General features: G+C 37.9%; 1 protein-coding gene across 1 annotated transcript in view; it reads right to left on the minus strand.

The window, feature by feature from the left end:
- Positions 1-3,996: 3,996 nt before the first annotated feature.
- Positions 3,997-18,899, minus strand: part of LOC104623571 (unconventional myosin-XVI-like) — a gene marked incomplete at both ends in the record, with an annotated part of 123,630 nt that continues 108,727 nt past the window's right edge. Inside the window, one exon of the mRNA XM_010290702.1 lies at positions 3,997-4,099. Within this exon, the coding sequence (XP_010289004.1) occupies positions 3,997-4,099 (103 nt within the window). The remainder of the gene's footprint in view (positions 4,100-18,899) is intronic.

Below are 18,899 nucleotides of genomic sequence, written 5' to 3' on the forward strand. Positions count from 1 at the left end.
CTTCTCACAGAAGCCGCCCCTGTAACCCCCATCACTACCAAGACCTTGCCATGCAAACCCAGTACGTTTGGGATTATAGGCTTTGCTTAGCTAATACATGTCTGCATGACAATAAATGAACACAGCACTGAAAATGTGGATTTCCTAATGTAAAGGCCTTCAGATGTCCTGGAGGGAAGGAGATTCTTCTGATTATATGGAGCATCCAGTACTTCCACTCAATTTAATTTTAAGTTACTACATATCATCTTGCTCCCTCTAACATTGATAGCAAAATTCTCATCGGCTTGTCCAAGGGTTAAAGAAATCTATTATTTTCACTCTCTCTAGAGTCGGAATGGTTTGTTTTGATTTAGAAATCTGATTTTCTCCTACATCAGGTGTGCTTAAAAGTCACAGCAAGTACCTAAGCTTGCCATGATCAAGTATATATTTAAGCTGAAAGAACACCTTATGTAGGCTGTGCACAGAGTCAGGATGCAAAAAATGCCTTTCATTAGTGGCTCTGCACTTTTATAATTCCAGTAGTTAAGCTAAGTGCATGACTGAAACTCCATGGCATGCCAACTTCAATGAAACAGCTATTTTATTATCCTAGTTTAGTTATCTCCAGCTCAGCTTACCCTAGTAACAGCAACATTTCATAAACCTATCAACACTTCCCTAATAAATACTTTGTTCTAACACAGAAGCTGATGAATCAAGCACCAGTCGTTGGCTAGCTGATAGTGTTTGCTCTTATGCTTTACTAAAGAGTAGAAAATAAACAAGAATTGGATTCTGATATTGGATCTTCTGCAGTTGTCCTCCATTTTTAAACAGACTGCAGTGTTTACGCGAGGAGAAAGAACTTATTCTGTGAGTAGGCTCTGGGGTTTGTTGTTTTGTTGATTAATAAAACATTCTCCAAACACAACTTACCTGAGAAAGAAAAGATAAATTGACAAGCAGGAAATAAATACAAAGAAACCGTTTTCTTTACTCATTTTTGGGCTCTCGCTTTAAAACACAGATTTACTTTCTCTTCCCCCAAGTTAATATCACCTTTCAAAATATGGGATGGTGAGGTACATTATCAGAAGGAAGTTAAAGAAAGTATCATCCAGGTTCACTCAGCTATGAGGTCCAGATCTTTCTTTTTCCTCCTCTGCTGGGGAGTCCATTGGCAACCTCATCCCCTGATGATGACATACAAGCAAGAGGTTGATTTCAGATGTGTGTTTCTTTCTCCTAAATTTAGTCATCTAAAGGATGATACTTCAGCTATCGATTTTTTTGGTCAATTTATCTACCCAAATCTACAACAGCTCTTCAGGGAAGTGCAGGTAGCAGTGTTGGGGAAGACATTTTTTGATTTATTCATGAATCCCTGCATGAAATAGATTTTCAGTTTCAGCAATGACTCATATGAAGTAGTTACTGCTAGCAACAGTGGCTGAATAAACTGGTTATAATATGTGTAACCCCCTACTTCCTGGATGATTTTTAGTGATGCACTACACATGACTCCTCTGGCTTTGCTAGCTGACATCAATCCGGGTTCCTAATTCCTTTTTCCTTCCCTTTCTTCTGGTTCCTTCTCCCTTTTAAATTCGTTTCTTCTTTTTTCAGAGCTCTCTGCTGTAAAAGCATAGAGGAGGGCACCCATGACAACTGCAGATTGTATAAGCTTCCGCATTTAGATTGTTACTTAAACTTCAACTTCCATGATTAGTCAAATGAATCAAAAAGATAATTGAGAGAGAGAGATTATGTGACACAGACATTAGTCACTACTGCTTATAGTTGGGTATATGGTTTTGTATGACCTGTGCAAAACGTGTTGGTGTCAAGCTTGTATTCACTGGGCATTTGTCTGTAAGAAATTGTCAGGACTTAGAGTGAGTTTTCTCCTAGATTTTTCTTCCATGATTATCATCTTTCCATCTGTTTCTCCTAGCTCTCTGTGGCTTGAAAAAGGTGTGAGGAGAAGGTCACTCATTTTTCAGACCTTGTTCCTTTCAGCTTAGTCTGTTGCCATGTGCTTCTTAGTCATGAAGTGCTGAGTGACAATGGTATAACCCTCACCCCCAAACCCTCCTATTCCATTTAACTTACCAGCATCTCTTTAAGAGCTTTGTTCCTTTCTGGTTTGAAGGACAATGCATTATGCGCTGCTTTAGTTTTGAACACCTGACTTCTCCTGGTGGTAATGAGATTCTGGAGTCAGAACCTCTAAAATCTGTTTGACATCACAAGCTTCAGTCCTCTGCATGATGGAGAGATTCTGTTTTGTAATTTCCTTTTTATATCTTTGTCTTTCAAGGTTTCAGGCTTGTTTTCAAACGCCAGTCAATACAGAATCACTAGTCTTGAGCTGTAGGCTTTCACTGACAGCCAATTGCTTTTTTTTGTGCTGTAACGCTTTTACTGGCTCCTGGGGAAATAAATTCCATAGACATCCTGCTCTCTGTTTCGTGACTGGAGCACAATATGCAATTACTGTTACACAGCTTTTGCCCAATGTTAAGCTTGTAACCCCACACAAGTTCTGAAAGTTAGTGATACACTCAGCTCCAGGCACTTGTAAGTGAAGGTACAGCTTCTAGATATTAATGATTGTTTTTTTATTGGGAATCTTGTGGCAAGGATGCCAAATATATGCCAGAGCTGACAAGAAACCTGAGCAGGGAAAGCAAGTCTATTTTAATATTGTCATCTTTTTCAGGTTCCATCCTTTTGCTCTGTGGTATTAAAGGAGTGGGTCTATATGTGCCCACTACTTACTTTAGTGACTAAAAGGGGACTTAAACAGTATTTTGACCAAAGCAAAATCTTGTTATGACTCTGAGTGCAGGTGATCATGCATATGTGCTCCCAACCTAGTGGTGGTGGTGGGGTAACTTTTTTCTTGTTTTAACTAAGGAATCTGGGTCACTGAGAAACACCCATAGCACAAAGTCCATCATAGTCCTTGTTCCTCATAACCATTTGTAGAAACTTTTTCTGGGTAACTTAATGCTTAGAGGTCATACGTGAATTAGGAGACCTATGTTAACTCCATCCATTAAACTAATATTCCCAAAGAAGCCTGGAGGAGAGCCCTAACTACTGTCCAGTTCCTAAACTTCATACCTGTCCCTGAAACTCATCTGGATTGCTCTCTTGTGGAATAGATTTCAGTCCTCCTAGGATGGAAAAAGACCTGAATCTGAAGCTCACACTACCTGGGAGAATGCTCTACACATTAAGTCACAGAAAGCTTCCTTTCTGTACAATAGTTTATATAGTGTGCAAGGAAACACCATTTTCTTTAGAAATTGCATATGTTAATAAAATCAGTCCTCCTCAGTTACAAAGCTACCCAAGGAGATGACTGAGTATTCTGGACAAATGGAGACATCCACCTTGCAATCCTCACGCTGGTGAGGATTAACTAGGATATAAATATGATAAAGAGATGGGATAGGAAGTTGAGAGCTTCCTGTTCAGTGTTTGGCTGTTTTGTTTTGTTTTTTTTTTTTACTTTACTTGATGTACAGCAAACCTAAGTACTTTGGTCTACCTCTGGATCAGCATGCTGGTGCCTGCAAAGTCATTGACTAGATGGGAAATCCTAAGTAGTTTTTTTGGGTCTCCCCTATTATGACAGTGTAGCATTTAGTATAGAATTTTACAGAAAGAAAATATGCAGTGTTTTTCTGTAATTCAGAAAACCATTCAACCACTAACATGTGTGCACCAGGTACCTTTAAAAAGCTGGATGCAAATTTACACAGTGTACATGCTTAATTGAAAACTTTTCCTTCCTATAAGAATATACTGATTTTTTGACACAATGATCACAGCTACTCATCTGCCAGAAAACTCAGCGAATCAGTTTGATTCTATCCCAAAGCATATATTAAATGTCAAAAGAATACACTGCTGCAAAGGATCTGGTGGCTTGCCACAATGGAAATGACTCAGCTAGCTTGTTTAAAGAATGATATTTTAATTGCTTTGTAGATCACAAACCTGCCAGCCTTGTAATTTACACTGCTGAAGAACAAGACGACATCTCTCCTTGGCAGAGAACTTCTTCTTCTCTCCTGCTGCTGTATCAGCCAAATCTTTATACCTAGAAAAATCAGAAGTAGAATTACTCTAATGTTGACCTGGTTGATCTTTTCAGAAACTGTCAGTTTTCCTTTGACTCTCAAACCTTTGATTCAAACTGGAAGCTTAGAATTCTGCTAAGGGTAAAGAAAACAAGAAAGCAAATCACTTTAAGCCTTCTATATTATTAGACATGACCTTGCTTAATAACAGTATGGGACAAGTGATGCCTAAAACCCAGATTTGCTTCCTGTCAGTTCTTTGGATGTCTCGCTGAAAATCAATGCAGAAAGAATGCAAAGCCTCACCAATTGATTCCATTGGTACTGAATTGGGTCACTGAAAGGAGGAAAATATTTTTTCAGTATGTCTCATGACATATGCTTATTAAGGAGTAATTCATAAGAAAGTGACATCGATAAAAATGTTTTCTATCAGTCTGAAATAACTTTTTCTTCATTTTGAACAAAAAGTCTTATAGCAAAGAGACTGTAAGGAACTTGATCAGTTTAAACTATTGGAAAGAAGATCAAGAGGAGACTTGATTACAGCATTGAGTACCTTCAAAGACAGAAAATACTAGATATTAAAGGGCTCTTTGATGTACTAGATAAAAGAACTAATGTAGGAAACTTAAGTCATACAAAGTTAAATAAAGTATAAAATTCAAATTTTAACTGTGGACTTATTACAACATATTACTAAACTGATAAATTTTATACATCTTGATGCTTCATATTATTGCTATACTTTCTTGAACGTATTCCTCAGCCTAGATCTGATTGTATGTAATGAGCTGGAATGCTTTTTTATTATAAAAAGCCGGTTTTTGAAAAGGAAATGTTTTGCAAATGTGTCACTTTTGATTAAACTCCCAATGAAACTGGGGCAAGTTTTGAAGTTCACATACTAACTACATTTCCTGACACTTTATTTATTTGGTTCCTTAACAGCTGAATTCACCTATAGTTCTGGTGTAACCCAAAACTGTGCTGTCCTGGGACAACTCCCACAGACCATGGCAGGCAAATCTGCAGGGCTGGAATGACTGCAGGGACATCAATCGTCCAGCAGCTCTGGAGAAACATCTGCAGGCAAACTGGTCTAAGGCCAAATTTCACCTTGACTTCTAGTTTCCTGGAGCTGCACAGACCCCTGGGTACCTCAGCTCCTGCGGTCTGGAAATGTTCTCTGGTCTGGTAACAGTCCTGCTGAGGACTCCAAGGCTGAGTCTACACTAGTAAATGAAATGTGAAAGAGATTATTTCGCTGGCATAGAAACCATCTGGCAAAAAAACAGCCTGTCTATTTATTAAAAATTCACAGAATCAGAATCACAGAATCACAGAATCACACAATGGTAGAGGATGGAAGGGACGTCTGAAGACCATCTGGTTCAGCCGCCCTGCCAAGGCAGGATCACCTAGGGCAGGTTGCACAGGAACGTGCCCAGTCGGGTTTTGAAGGTCTCCAGAGAAGGAGACTCCACAACCTCTCTGGACAGCCTGTTCCAGTGCTCCATCATCCTCACAGTAAAGAATTTTTTTCCTCATGTTGAGGTGGAACTTCCTGTGCTGCAGTTTATGCCCATTGCCCCTCGTCCTATCCTATATTCTGCTATGTTGTATTAAACCCTGTCACCTTCCAGCAGAGTGTAGCCACATCTAAGCTGCTTTTTGGGACTGGTCACTAGCCTGTCTTGATTCCCAAATTGTGCCCAGGAATTGTTTGGAGGAATGCTGATTGGAAGGGACCAGAACTTCACCAGGCATCCTTTTAGTTAGCCTAACATTCCAGATTAACAGTAGAAAACTCTGGATCCTACTTTCCCAATAGCTTAACTAGCTGTATGGTCACAAAGACATTTGTTTTATGGACTGCTATTAAGGCTGGGGCCACCTTGTTTCCATATTTTATCAACTGGATTTTCTTAGAAATCATGGAGAATCAGAGGTGTTAGAGAGACAACTGCTGGAAAGCTTAGCAACTGCTGACTGAAACAAAGATGATTCAGCATTGACTCACAGTGCATGAAGAAATAACTGTGAAAGCAGTCAGCCTGAAACTCACTCACAGCAGAAACCCAAAGAAATTTATTTCATTCCCTGAAACAGAGCCAAATTAAAATGTAAAATGTTGAAACTCTAAGTTTGGATCAGATTTATTTTAGATCCATGCAACCACAGGACTCAAAACAAGGATAACCACACATTCTTTACAATCTGTATTATACAAGAGGCCAGACAAAAATGATCCACTGTTTTCCCCCAGCTTTAAAAGTCCCTGAGATTCCACCACATTATCCTGGAAGTGTAATCAGAGTTCACAGTTCCCTTCTACCCATTAAAGCAAGCTCTATCTTAGAAAAAGAGGATGGGCTAACATTTGTCATAGCAGAGAAAGAGCTATGGAAATGTAGTTCTGCCACAAACTTGTGAACATAGCAAGTCGTTTGGAAGATGATCTACCTTTCCCTATGTTAGACACTGAAAAGCTACACTCCTAACCTAAGGTAGTCATCTTGTTCTCGAGACAGTCTGTACAGATAGGTTTTTTCATAGGGTGACCTGTTCTATGCATCCTAGATATTTTTGTTAAAATGAGAGGAGATTGCCCTCTGGAGGTGCCTTTCTCTACTGACCATAGATGGACTCAAGAGAAGTCCAGGATGGATGCTTGCATTCTGAGTGGCTGAGAGGAATCTCACCTTTAGGTCTACTTGTCCGACTGCAGAGTAACTAACAGAGGTACTAACAGAACTTCCTTATTTCTCCTATCTATCTTGTTCAAATATACTGGCTATCTAAGCACCTGGGATGAAAAAGCACCTTTAAGCCTGGTGTCATCATCTGCTATCTCAGATCAATCATTTTTATCTTGTATAAAGCTGCTTAAACAAAAACAACTCAAGATTTGTAGCTATTTTTCAGCCAGAATGATTCCCTGATTTGATTCTCAGCCCAGTTGTGCAAATACCAATGTTAACACCAGGGAAGTAATAGGAATGGGTAAGTGGGAATGAGCAGACCACCCCTTGTCGGTGGCAGCCCAGATTTATTCTGGACAAAAGTGGTGGTCTAATCATAAGTTTATTTGTTTTTTTGTAATTAATTTTAAATGATGTAAAATATTTAAACTTCTTTCATTATTTTTTTTTTTCCTTTTGGGGAGATAACCAAACACTATAACTTTGGCTAGATTTTTTTTTTTATTATTTTAAACTTGGTATTACCCTCAGTAAAAAATTATGTTAAAAAGAAAGGAAAACAAAATTGACAATAAACTAAGTTATAAAGAAAGAAAGAAAAACTTATAAGTGAGACATTATTATCAAAATGCAAAATGACATATCTTTAGTGTATACTAAAGTGATATTTTTTACTGTGAGCTGAGCTTGTGTTACCACATAGACACAATCATTTAAAGTTCTCTTAAATTTAGTCCTTTCATGGTCTCAAAAATAGCAAAAGATCTTGTTATTTTTCAAATTTACTGTATCACAGAAAATAGTAATAAAAAATACTGAATTTATGGTGTAGGCTTGTATAGATAAACTTGAATTACTTGCAAACAACAGGGCTTGCTGCTGGGGAAATGTAATCTGGAGAGTTTGTTAAACTTTCCCTTACCAGAGAATTCTTCCCCTTCTGCAGCCTTAGTTCACTCTGAAGTCAATGAGCAAACCCAATCAAAATATCAGGCTTCTTCTCACTGACAGGTCATACATTTTGCTCCAAGTAAATAATGCAGAGTGTATTTATAAGGCTTTAGGGGAGATCCTGAGGAATCCAGTGAGCATACTCAGTGCTACCTTGCTAAAAAAGTCTTTAATCAGGTAAAATACACTTCAGCTGAACTTGGATTGAGGAGTTAGTTGTCTAGACTTTCTTAAGAGTCAGTAGAAGACATTATTCAGGTGTCATATACCCTACTGTAATATCAATGCTTAAAATAGGTCAGATGAATTGTGTACAGTAAGACCCCTATTTCTTTCCATTGAGTATAAAGATAGTCTATGCCATTGACTCCAGCATAGACATCTAATGTCAGACAAAGTGAATCTCTCTCCTAGACAAGTCAAGAAGATTAAAAAAAAATAATTTCATGTCCTAGCCAGAGTAACTCATTCACTAAGGGATCCATAACAAAATGCAAAACGGGGACATTTAAAGGATTAAATTTAATCAACAGCTCTCCACCTCCATGTCAAGACTAATGTAGTGTTGATGAGGAAATAAATGCAAGACCGCTTCCAGTTACAAGTTGAGACAGGGAACACTACTGGGGGGGGCTCTCCCCAGTGCCCCTCCACAGGAAACTGTGAGAGAAGCTCCGTTTTCCCTGGCTTTGTCCTAACTTGTCATTTTTACACACCTAAACAAAGATCTTTTGGCTAGACAGGCTAGCACTGTGAGCATGTACAGACTGGCCAGGATCCTCTGCTGTTGCAGAAGCTGTGCTCTGACCTCTTCCTTTGCTTCTGAATGATGCTTTTTATCAGGGAAATTTTTTGTTTGTTTGGACTAGATACTGCTGCCAATACCTTCAGGTAGCTTGTGAATATGGAAAACTCAGTTCTCTTAGGTCTTCTTCGATAAGGATGTTATCTGATCATTTTCTCCCTCACTTCCCTAAGTGCACAGGGGACAAGATCCAGCAAGCTGTTTTTCCCTGAGACAGAATATTCTCCAGTTCAGGTTATGGCACAGTAACCCACAGTAATATTCTAAGGCTCAGCACGCTATTTAATTTACACAGAATGTGCACAAATAGGCTGTAGGGCTCTACTCCCAGTTCTGTATGCACAGCAAATCATTAAGCATTCGAATAAACACTATGCACTCAATTTCAATAGCACATCAACATGATAGAAGATACTAATGGAAAGAACACGGCAAGTACAAAGGGCAGAAAAACAAGCAACTCCAAATCAACAGCTTAAACAAACCACATAGATATCTTTGAACTGAAGCCTCAGACCTACATTTCTGGTTGGTTGATTGGTTTTTGCTATTCTTTTTCTCAGGTCCCTCTCTTGCCTAGCTAAGAAAGACAGCTGAAAAAATGAAAAAGTCAGAGGTAGCTACTGACTGCAATACAACATCCTCAGTAAGAGGACAGCTTCTAACACCAGAACTTAAATCTTCCCTGAAAACAACTCCTTCTCTCCATGCTTTGTCTTGTTATTTAGAAAATAAAAATCACTTACGGCTGGCATTCAACTGCTTTATAGGAGTGCTAAGTAATGTAATTTTATGTTTTAAGTATCCAAACACAGCTTATGCAGGAAAAATAATCAGTCCTGCCAGTGTTAATCATTATGTTGCAGTTTCATTTTCTCTTGCTTTTGTTTACTACGATGTATTCTGTTTGCCAAGGTAAAATGGCATGGTTTAGTAAGTTCTCTTCCAAAGGTAGTGTATAAAAGAAGGCAATCAAAATTAACTTGCATACTGTGTTTCTGCTAGAAGAAATGTAAAAATTGTCATCACAAAGGAGTAAAACCAGGTTGTGCTGTCTTGTTAAATGCTCTTTTTTCCCTTTCTAAACTTCCTCTTTTCTTCCTTTGACAACCAGTAACAGATTGATGTATTATTACGTCTGTGAAGTATGTGAAAGAGACGGACTTTGTTTGCAAAACTTGTCACTATGTACTTATAACTCAGGATTTTTAGTTTTGTTTGTTTGGATTTGGGAAGGATGGGGAGAGTGGGTTAGGCATGGTTTGTATTTGAAAAATCTATGAAGTGGGAGCTGAAATATCTAGAGCACCTATCTATCTACTGAAGAGAGAAACCTATTTTTTTAAGGAAAAAAAAAAAAGATGTCTGGGAAATTTTCAAGCAATAGAAACCTTATAAAAGCAGTCACCATCAAAGCATAGGATGGAATTTTGATTAATGTTATGTGTATATAAAGGATACATACTCATTCCACTTCCCTGTGTTATATTTTTTTTTCTTGAAGGAATAAACTAATTATTTTTGAAATGTGAGGAACATGGGAAATTCCAGATAATTAGAAAAGGGGAAATAGATTATCATAGTTTCCAAGAAAAGAAAAGTGATTCTGACAATCTCTGTACAATATGTATGACATAAATATCTCATTATACAGCATAAATATTAACAACCAAAGCAAGTATTCAAAATTTTGGAGACTATAAATCTTTGGATGCAGAGAAGAAGAAGCTTTCTTTATAAATAACAGATTACAGCAGACAGACTGCATTTTGGGGTTCTTTTATAGGAGTACAAAAATATGGTATAAGAGGACTATAACGTTCGCCTTTATATGAAACACAGTTTGCACTGAGGCTTCTTCATACAGACTTACAGAAATAATTCAGATTGGTGTAGAGGTGAGCATGAAGGTGCAATTTACCTGACTGATAGATTTAAAACAACGAATAAGTGGATATGGCAATGAACCAAAACTTTAGAGTACCTGCCTACCCTATTAGTGTTAGTTTTTTAAATATCCTAATCGATATCAAGCAACACAGGATTAAATGGCTAGATCTGCAAACCAATAAGAATTAAGGGAGAAAGTAAAATTAAGAGTAATTTTGGAAAAACTGCAGGCAGTTTTATTCTCCCTGCCTTAATCTGGCACACAGACATTTGCTGACATTGGCTGATTATCATAGTTTTGTGCACTTGGCCTCCAGGAGATTTGCATTATCGCTTTCCAGGTTTCTTTCTGTCAGCAAATGTCTCAGTGACCTTACGGCAAACTGACCAGGTATCACAGTTTTACCACAATGTTCTTATATATGCCACTAGAAGCCAGAAACCTTTCCACTGATGAAATATTCCGATTTTCTACTTCAACAATGAAAGATTCATTTCCTATATAAAGGGGTATAGGGACATACATAGCAAGGTTTAACATATTGATGGAAAAAGGAAAATATACTTAGGGTGACGTAAATGGTATGTAACCGACATACAAGAGAAAAATTAAGCAGTAAGAAATAAAAGTGGAAAAGACTCAGAAAATCCCCAGACCAAAATTTTAGAGTGATCTGCATGTGGGTCAGCCACTGGCCCCATGTGGAGCTCAGTACAGACTTCTGAGGGAGGATCAGGGCTATGACATCCAGTGGATCAGAATACTCTTGAATAAGAAGTGGTCATGTGGGATATTTTAATTTAGACTGAATAAAAATTAAAATAAATTTCTCAGATAAAGGTACTACTTTTTGATGGGTAATAGACAAATGACTTGGAAGGACTTTTTTTTTTTTCCTAAATTTTATGGTTTTGTATTAGATTTTGCCACACTTAATCTTTTCTAGACATCTGAATTTCAATTTCTGGAGAGAAGAAATAACAAAGATATGTGTGTCTTAATCCTAGAATATTTATTCATATACTTCATGTAATTAAGCAGGAGCTTCCTCATCTCAGACAATGTGGCAGCAGAATAATAAAGAGAATATAAATTACAGTTCAGCTCTTGGGATTAGTGGATTCAGCTATGCAAATAAAAAATGAATTCACAACATCTGCTAAAGATTTGCATTACAATACTTTTGCATCATCTTACTTAAAGCTGACATTCCCATTCTATCTTGATAAAGCAGTGTAAAAATATATTTATTTAAGAAATTGGTAAAAATGACACATTAACTCAGAAATATACTAGTATCAAACAGAGAAGCATCCCTATTACATGAACACTTGCCTCTAACTCTGTAAATGTTTACATTTACCTCTAGAGAGATAGTCCTTCTCCATAGCTAACTTCCTTTTCATGCTTGGGCACTCCACAAACAGGCGCACAGAGCAGTAAAATGCTTCAGTGTACGCAGAATATATGGACTGCAGAACAAATTTAACTTTTTTTATCAACCTGCTAATTTGATTCTGTATAACACAGAGGTGATATAGTACTGGTGTGTAATGAAACTAGTTTCTCTTCTCCACAGACGTAGCCATGTGAAAATAGGGCATAAAAATTAAAAGTTGTCCTGCAAAATTAAAAGGTCTGAAATCACAGAAAACCAAATGGTACCCTCTTTTTTTTTCAACACCAGAAAGACCAGAACAAAAGAATGTCTGGGAGTAGGAGTCAAAAGGTGACTGAACAGATGGGTAAATTTTTGCCCTTTCCTAGCACAGAAAGAAAAACCTACCCTGTGAGTCTCAGCCACATCTCACTACTTAGCTATAGGGAGTTAGAAGATGTTTTATGCATCCTTTTCTTTAAGATCACACTACAAGGCAAGAGTTTGGCTGATTATCATAGTTTTGTGCGCTTGGCCTCCAGGAGATTTGCTGCTGGGCCTCACTGACAGGCCAACTTTCAGTAGGTCAAGATAGAAAGTCAACTTTCAAGAGGCACAGGTCAAGGCCATGATTGTTTTTCTACAGATCTGCAGACACAGTGGTGGGCGTTATATTACAAGGCAGTGAAATTATGAGAAGACTTTGAAATAGCATTCAGAGAAGGACATGCTTAATCCCAGCTCCTGCCCCAGTGTTTGGAATCTGGGAATGAGATACCTGAAATAACACAAGCAGGTTGTGTAAAGCAGTGACTTACGACTTTTTCTGAAAAATACACAAGACGTGTCCAGAAACGTGGTGTGATACTGAGTTGAAACACCAACGTGGGCTTATACACTTTCCCACTTGGTCTCCTGGAAGTGTTGCTACTTCATTGGCTCATTCTTCCCACAGTGCTCATTAGTACCTCAGATAAGGTGTATTGGGATTATGGGGAAGGTTTTTAGGACCTTCTTAAACCATACAGGCAAAACAGCTTCTCTGGAAGATCATCTCTACCTCTGTTCTCTTCTGTGGGAGTTTCCCTTGTGTCTTCGGAACCCTGTGAGTAGTATCAATCTGGGTAACAAGGATTCTCCTGGCTCTGAATTGTATAATGATTAGACAAACTGTACACAAACAACTTTTTTCAAGACAGGCTAAAGCTGTCTCTTTGGCGTACTGTATCAATACTTGACTAGATTCTGCTCCCATTTAGTGTGGAGTACAGCAGGAGTAATTCTGCTAAAACTGAAGATGTTAAATTAATGCCATATTGGTCTAAGAAAAAAATCAAAGTAAGATCTAGTGATTAAGATACATAAAAGGATTTTACATGCATGCTTGCATAGGATTTTCTGTCTGTTCTCAGATGTCACCAGTATTAACTGCCTGCTATTATTCAGTCTGACTAGGAAATCTAGCTTTAGGAAGTCTCATTCCACGTTCTTACGCTGAAGATTAAATGGTTGTAAAGAATATCAAGATGTGGATAAGGAGAAAAAGGGTGCCATGAATGTCTGAGCTGAGTGGAAAGAATTTAACAGCTGCAGAACCATAGAAAGAAAGAACAGCAGGAGGGTCACAGTAGCTTTTGAGTGTGGGGCAGCTGGACTGCATATACACAAGTCCTATGAGCAGAAAAAAAAGCAGTCAAGAACAACTAATTATATTTTTCTAGGCACTGAAAGCACAGTTATATTTAATTAAGCAATGAATACAAAGGAATTATTTTAAAACTGTACAGTAAAATTAATCTATCCATGTGACAATTTGCACCTTAATTACATAATTCAAAGTTCCTGCAGAGAGCCATTAGCATAAACTTATGTGTTGCATACTTACTTCTTTAAAATGTTTATTTTAAAGATAGACTGCTTGTACTAATTTAAAAGGTCTATTAGTTTAACAGGCATTCCCTTGAAAGTGTTGCAATGTATAAGGATTAGTGAAGATATTAGTGGTTGATAGTATTTTTTTTAACAGGTTTATTTCTATGGCAGGCATTTCACTGAACTTCTTACTACCATATATAAATCTATGTCCATTATCTTTGTCATTATGTGATGTCAACAAATTATGAAGTGCTCAATAATTATTTCTGTTGAAACACCAAAGTTCTGAAATCATTTAATGTGATCAGTTGCTTCTTATAGGCACAAAGAACTTAGTCAGCTTGTGAGATACGGGTCAAGAACTTTCAATATTCCTATTTGTACACAAATATAATTGTATCTATTTCTATAATCCAGGCTTTTAGATGGAATCCAATGCTGTGGTAGGTATTTTAGTACTCTGTGGGAACATTTATCCATGTTTAGAAACAACACAAGCTTTTAAATTCACAAATGCAAAATATGCATAGATATTGTAAGGGTATCACAGAGTAATAGGGTTTTTTAGTGATTTAATAAATGTTTAGTTAATCCTGAGGGATAAGAAATGTCAAATGCTAGTGGAAACTGGATGTCTGTCCAGAGGTACCAAGAGTGATGCTTGACTCTGGAAAAGAAAGTCTGTAAATAAACATTTTAAAATTTCATCAAATCATGGAGTCATAGAGCGGTTTGGGTTGTAAGGGACCTTAAAGACCATCTAGTTCCAACCCCCCTGCCATGGGCAGGGACAACTTCCACGAGACCAAGTTGCTCAAAACCCCATCCCACCTGGCCTTGAACACTTCTCCAGGGATATGGCATCCACAACTTCCCTGGGCAACCTGTTCCAGTGCCTCACCATTAAAAAAAATTCTTCATTATGTCTAAGGAAAAATTATGTGAAATAATTTCTTCGTTATATCTAACCTAAATCTACCTTCTTTCAGTTTAAAGACATTATCCCTGTCACTACATGTCCTTGTAAAAAGTCCCTCTCCAGCTTTCTTGTAGGCCCCCTTCAGGTACTGGAAGGCTGCTCTAAGGCCTCCCCAAAGCTTTCTCTTGTCCAGACTGAACAATTCCCAACCCTCTGGGCCTTTCTTTGTAGGATAAGTGTTCCAGCCCTCTGATCATTTTGGTGGCCCTCCTCTGGACTTGTTCCAACAGGTCCATGTCCTTCTTATGCCAAGGGCCCCAGAGCTGGACGCAGGACTCCAGGTGGGGTCTCACTAGAGCAGAGCAGAGGGGCAGAATCACCTCCCTCAACCTGCTGGACACACTGCTTTGGATGCAGCCCAGGATACAGTCGGCCTTCTGGGCTGTAAGCGCACATTGCCAGGTCATGTTGAGCTTCTCATCAATCAACACCCCCAAGTCCTTCTCCTCAGGGCTGCTCTCAATCCATTCTCCACCTTGCCTGTATTTGTGCTTGGGATTGCCCTGACCTGTGTGCAGGACCTTGTACTTGGTTTTGTTGAATTTCATGAGGTTTGCACGGGCCCACTGCTCAAGCCTGTCAAGGTTCCTCTGGATGGCATCCCTTTTCTCCAACATGTTGACCACACCACACAACTCGGTGTCATCAGCAAACTTGCTGAGGGTGCACGCAATCTCACTCAGTGGGATCCTTCCTTAAGTTAAAATAAAGAAAATCATTGGAACTGCTTAAACAGTTCAGCCAGAATTATGTTTGTGCCAAATGGATTTATCATTGCCTAAGAAAATGAATTTAGCTAGGAAAAAAAAGTCGAAGAAAAAAAAGCAGAAAAATACCTTGCATACCCATAGTAATGGAGGGAGAACAATACCTTGAAGTTGTCTTTGAAACAGCTTAAAAGCCAGGATGTTCTCTATTGCACAAAACAATAAGGTCCCTGTAAAAAGTTCGACTAACAGTTTCATACATTCTGTACTAAATATAATATAAATAATGCTGAAAGATTATTCAGACTGCACACCAAAAATTAGGAAGTTAGCAATTGCCAGACTTAAAACTGACCATGCCCCTTTATTACCTGTATCTGTCTATTTTATTACCTAATTACACCCCCCTGCTCAAGGGACCCTTTTTCATGTTGATCCTGTAGAACTCTTAAGTACATGACAAACATGAATAATTCAACTTACTTCAGTGGAATGACACAAGAGTTTACACACATTTATAATCACTTTAGCAAATGAGGATTGCATTATAAAATTCAGAAGATGCCCAGCAAACAATGCTGATATTTATTTTTACCTTCTATAAATAAAATAAAATAAAGAATAAAGCTAGGTGTCTGATCTACCGCTGAAAAATCCAGTCAAAAAAGAAACTTTATTTTCTCTTTATACTCATTTGTGCACTGTCAGTAAGCCCCAGAAACACCAGCAACTTTATCATTCTCACAGTCCAACTCTGCGACACAGAATCATAGAATCATAGAATAGTTTGGGTTGGAAGGGACCTTTAAAGGGCATTTAGTCCCGCTCCCCTGCCATGAGCAGAGACATCTTCAACTAGATCAGGTTGCTCAGAGCCCCGTCCAACCTGACCTGGAATGTTGCCAGGGATGGGGCATCTACCATCTCTTGGGGCAACCTGGGCCAGTGTTTCAGCAGCATCATTGTCAAAAATGTAACATAAGGACTGATATTTTGCAAGTACAATACTGCTTATTCTGTGGGATAGAGGACTGATGATACCATGGTATAACTTCAAAAGCTGTTTCTGTTTCATCTCTAAAATGCTGTTCTCTTTTTTGTTGGAGACTGTTACAAACCATTAATTCTATTCCTTGCCATAGATGATAGGAGCTAGACTGATAATGTGAAATACCTGAAAAAATGGATAAACGTAAAATAAGTCAGTTGAATCATATCCTAAAAATGACCATATTCCTTCATATACTATAAATAAATTCCAGGCCAACTAGTTGAGCCACCATAGGCATCTACGGTTATCTAGTATATTTCTTGTATTTTGAGTATTAAAGAGGACCTATGGGGAAAATGGAGAAAATAAGCCAAACAGCTTCAAAGAATCACCTAATGGCGGTAAAACAGAATATTCTATCCACATTTAGTCTATTTGTAAAATGTAGAACTATTTCGTTTGTTCATAATATGAATAGGCCAGATACTATCACTATACTATCACATTGTACAAATACATGTCAAATGGCCTATAGCCTCTATACAGTCCCAAATACCTGCTTACATTTAGGCAACTCCCCAGGTGATGTACACCAATTCCAATATATGTGGCTTGCCATGGAGAATGTCAGTGCACTCTGAGTTCTGTCATCCCTCAAAGCATAATAAACCCCTACATCAGCAAGTTTTAACAAAGGATTAGTAATTTAGAATAATTCTGAGACTGCTGTAAATTATTCCAAACAGAGCCCCACTATCAGAAAGGTTGGCAAAGGGAGAAAAAAAAAAAAAAATCTCAGGGAATAAGAAGGAAGAGATGTTTAGAGTGATGGCGTTTGTCTTCCCAAGTAACCATTACACCTGACGGAGCCCTGCTTTCCTAGAAATGGCTGAACACCTGCCTGATGATGGTAAGTAGAGAATGAACTGCTTATTTTCATTTGCTTGTGCATGCAGATTTTGCTTTCCCTGTTAAACTGTCTTTGTCTCAACCCATGGGTTTTTTGCCCATCCAGTTCTTTCCTGCACCCCACTGGGGAGGAGTGAATGAGTGGTTTTGTGGGGCCGAGCTGCCCACTGGGGTTAACCCACAACACTTCTTTATAGAGTGTAATGATTACCAAAACTGCCAAAGACATAGTCATTTTAAAAATCACGCTTTTAAACTTTGTGGATGACCTTCATTCCACACAGGAAATTAGTCATTACCATGTTTATGAATTTGGGTTTAAGGTGCCCTCAAAACTGATGACCTCAATATATGTCATTTACCCATGTTTTCTTGCATTCTAAAAGAAAGACAAACAAAAATGATTGCCTTCAATCAGAAATATCACTTCCAGCTCTAGAGCAACAAACTGTACAATGGCAAGATTGACATTTGGTATAAATTGGTATCATTACATCTACTTTAATGGAATATTGCTTTTTAACACCAGTCAGATTATGTCTTGCTCTCCTTGCAAGGATTTAGGATATCATGGCACATACCAATGCACTTCCCTATTAGAAGGCTGATGACATTATTGTATAGCAGACAATAAAGCTAAAAGGGCCAGTGTTATAACCTATCACTTTGCAATCTACTCAGTACATCATTCTCACTAATGCCTTGCTTAACTTGCTCATGAGACTCTGAACTGTTTTGCTGTGCTTTTTTAATTCACAAATGGTATATTGTAAAATATAACTTCTCTGCTCTCAAGAGGGAAAAAAAAAGGAGAGAGGAAAAACAGAAAATAAAAAAAAAACATCAAAAAGGGTCTGGGCAAAGGGAGTTCAGAAACGCAATGATGAGTCCCACACAAGATTCACAAACATAAACAATGTATCTGTGCAATACAGCATCAGCCAATAGTACAAATTTGATCAAAAGATTACAGTGGTTAGTAGTAATGACTTTATGCCAGTTGCAGATGGACAGACATCATTTGACAAAGCAAAGATATTAGCATGAATGTAAACTTTCCTGAGAAAAAAGATATCTCTCCAGAATGATTTCCAAGCAAAGGCCGGGTGAGTTAGTAACAACAGAGTGCTCTGAAACCATTTTTGATCTAAAGTCCACTATTAGAACACTTCAGTATCAATGAACACTGCCCTGACTAGAACTGCAGGTTTCAGGATCTACAGTTAAGTTGTGATTTCTAAGAAGAATTTCATCTAAGAAGAACTTCGTACAGAAATCAGAGGAAAACCTGTAATTAGAACAGGCTTTGAATGTACTTGTTTCACCTTCATTGCTATGATTATCATATTGTGTTCCATGTCTTCCTTCCTAATACTTCCTGTTAAAATGGATGTTTTGCCATCTTTTAAGTTAATTTAAAACAAAAATTCATCATAATGTTAATTCTTTTCAACATTGTATTTTCAAAACATTAAAACCTTAGAGATTCTTTATTTCTGATTCACTCTATACAGCTTATGTGTTGTAATTTAGATATTTTAACATATTCTGTTAAAATATATAGGAGATACAGGAGAATAAGGGTAGTTAATGAAAAAGAGGGAGAAAAAGAAGAAGAATGGAAGAAGG

The sequence above is a fragment of the Phaethon lepturus genome, unplaced genomic scaffold (genome assembly GCF_000687285.1).
Source record: "Phaethon lepturus isolate BGI_N335 unplaced genomic scaffold, ASM68728v1 scaffold3987, whole genome shotgun sequence".
NCBI classification, from domain to species: domain Eukaryota; kingdom Metazoa; phylum Chordata; class Aves; order Phaethontiformes; family Phaethontidae; genus Phaethon; species Phaethon lepturus.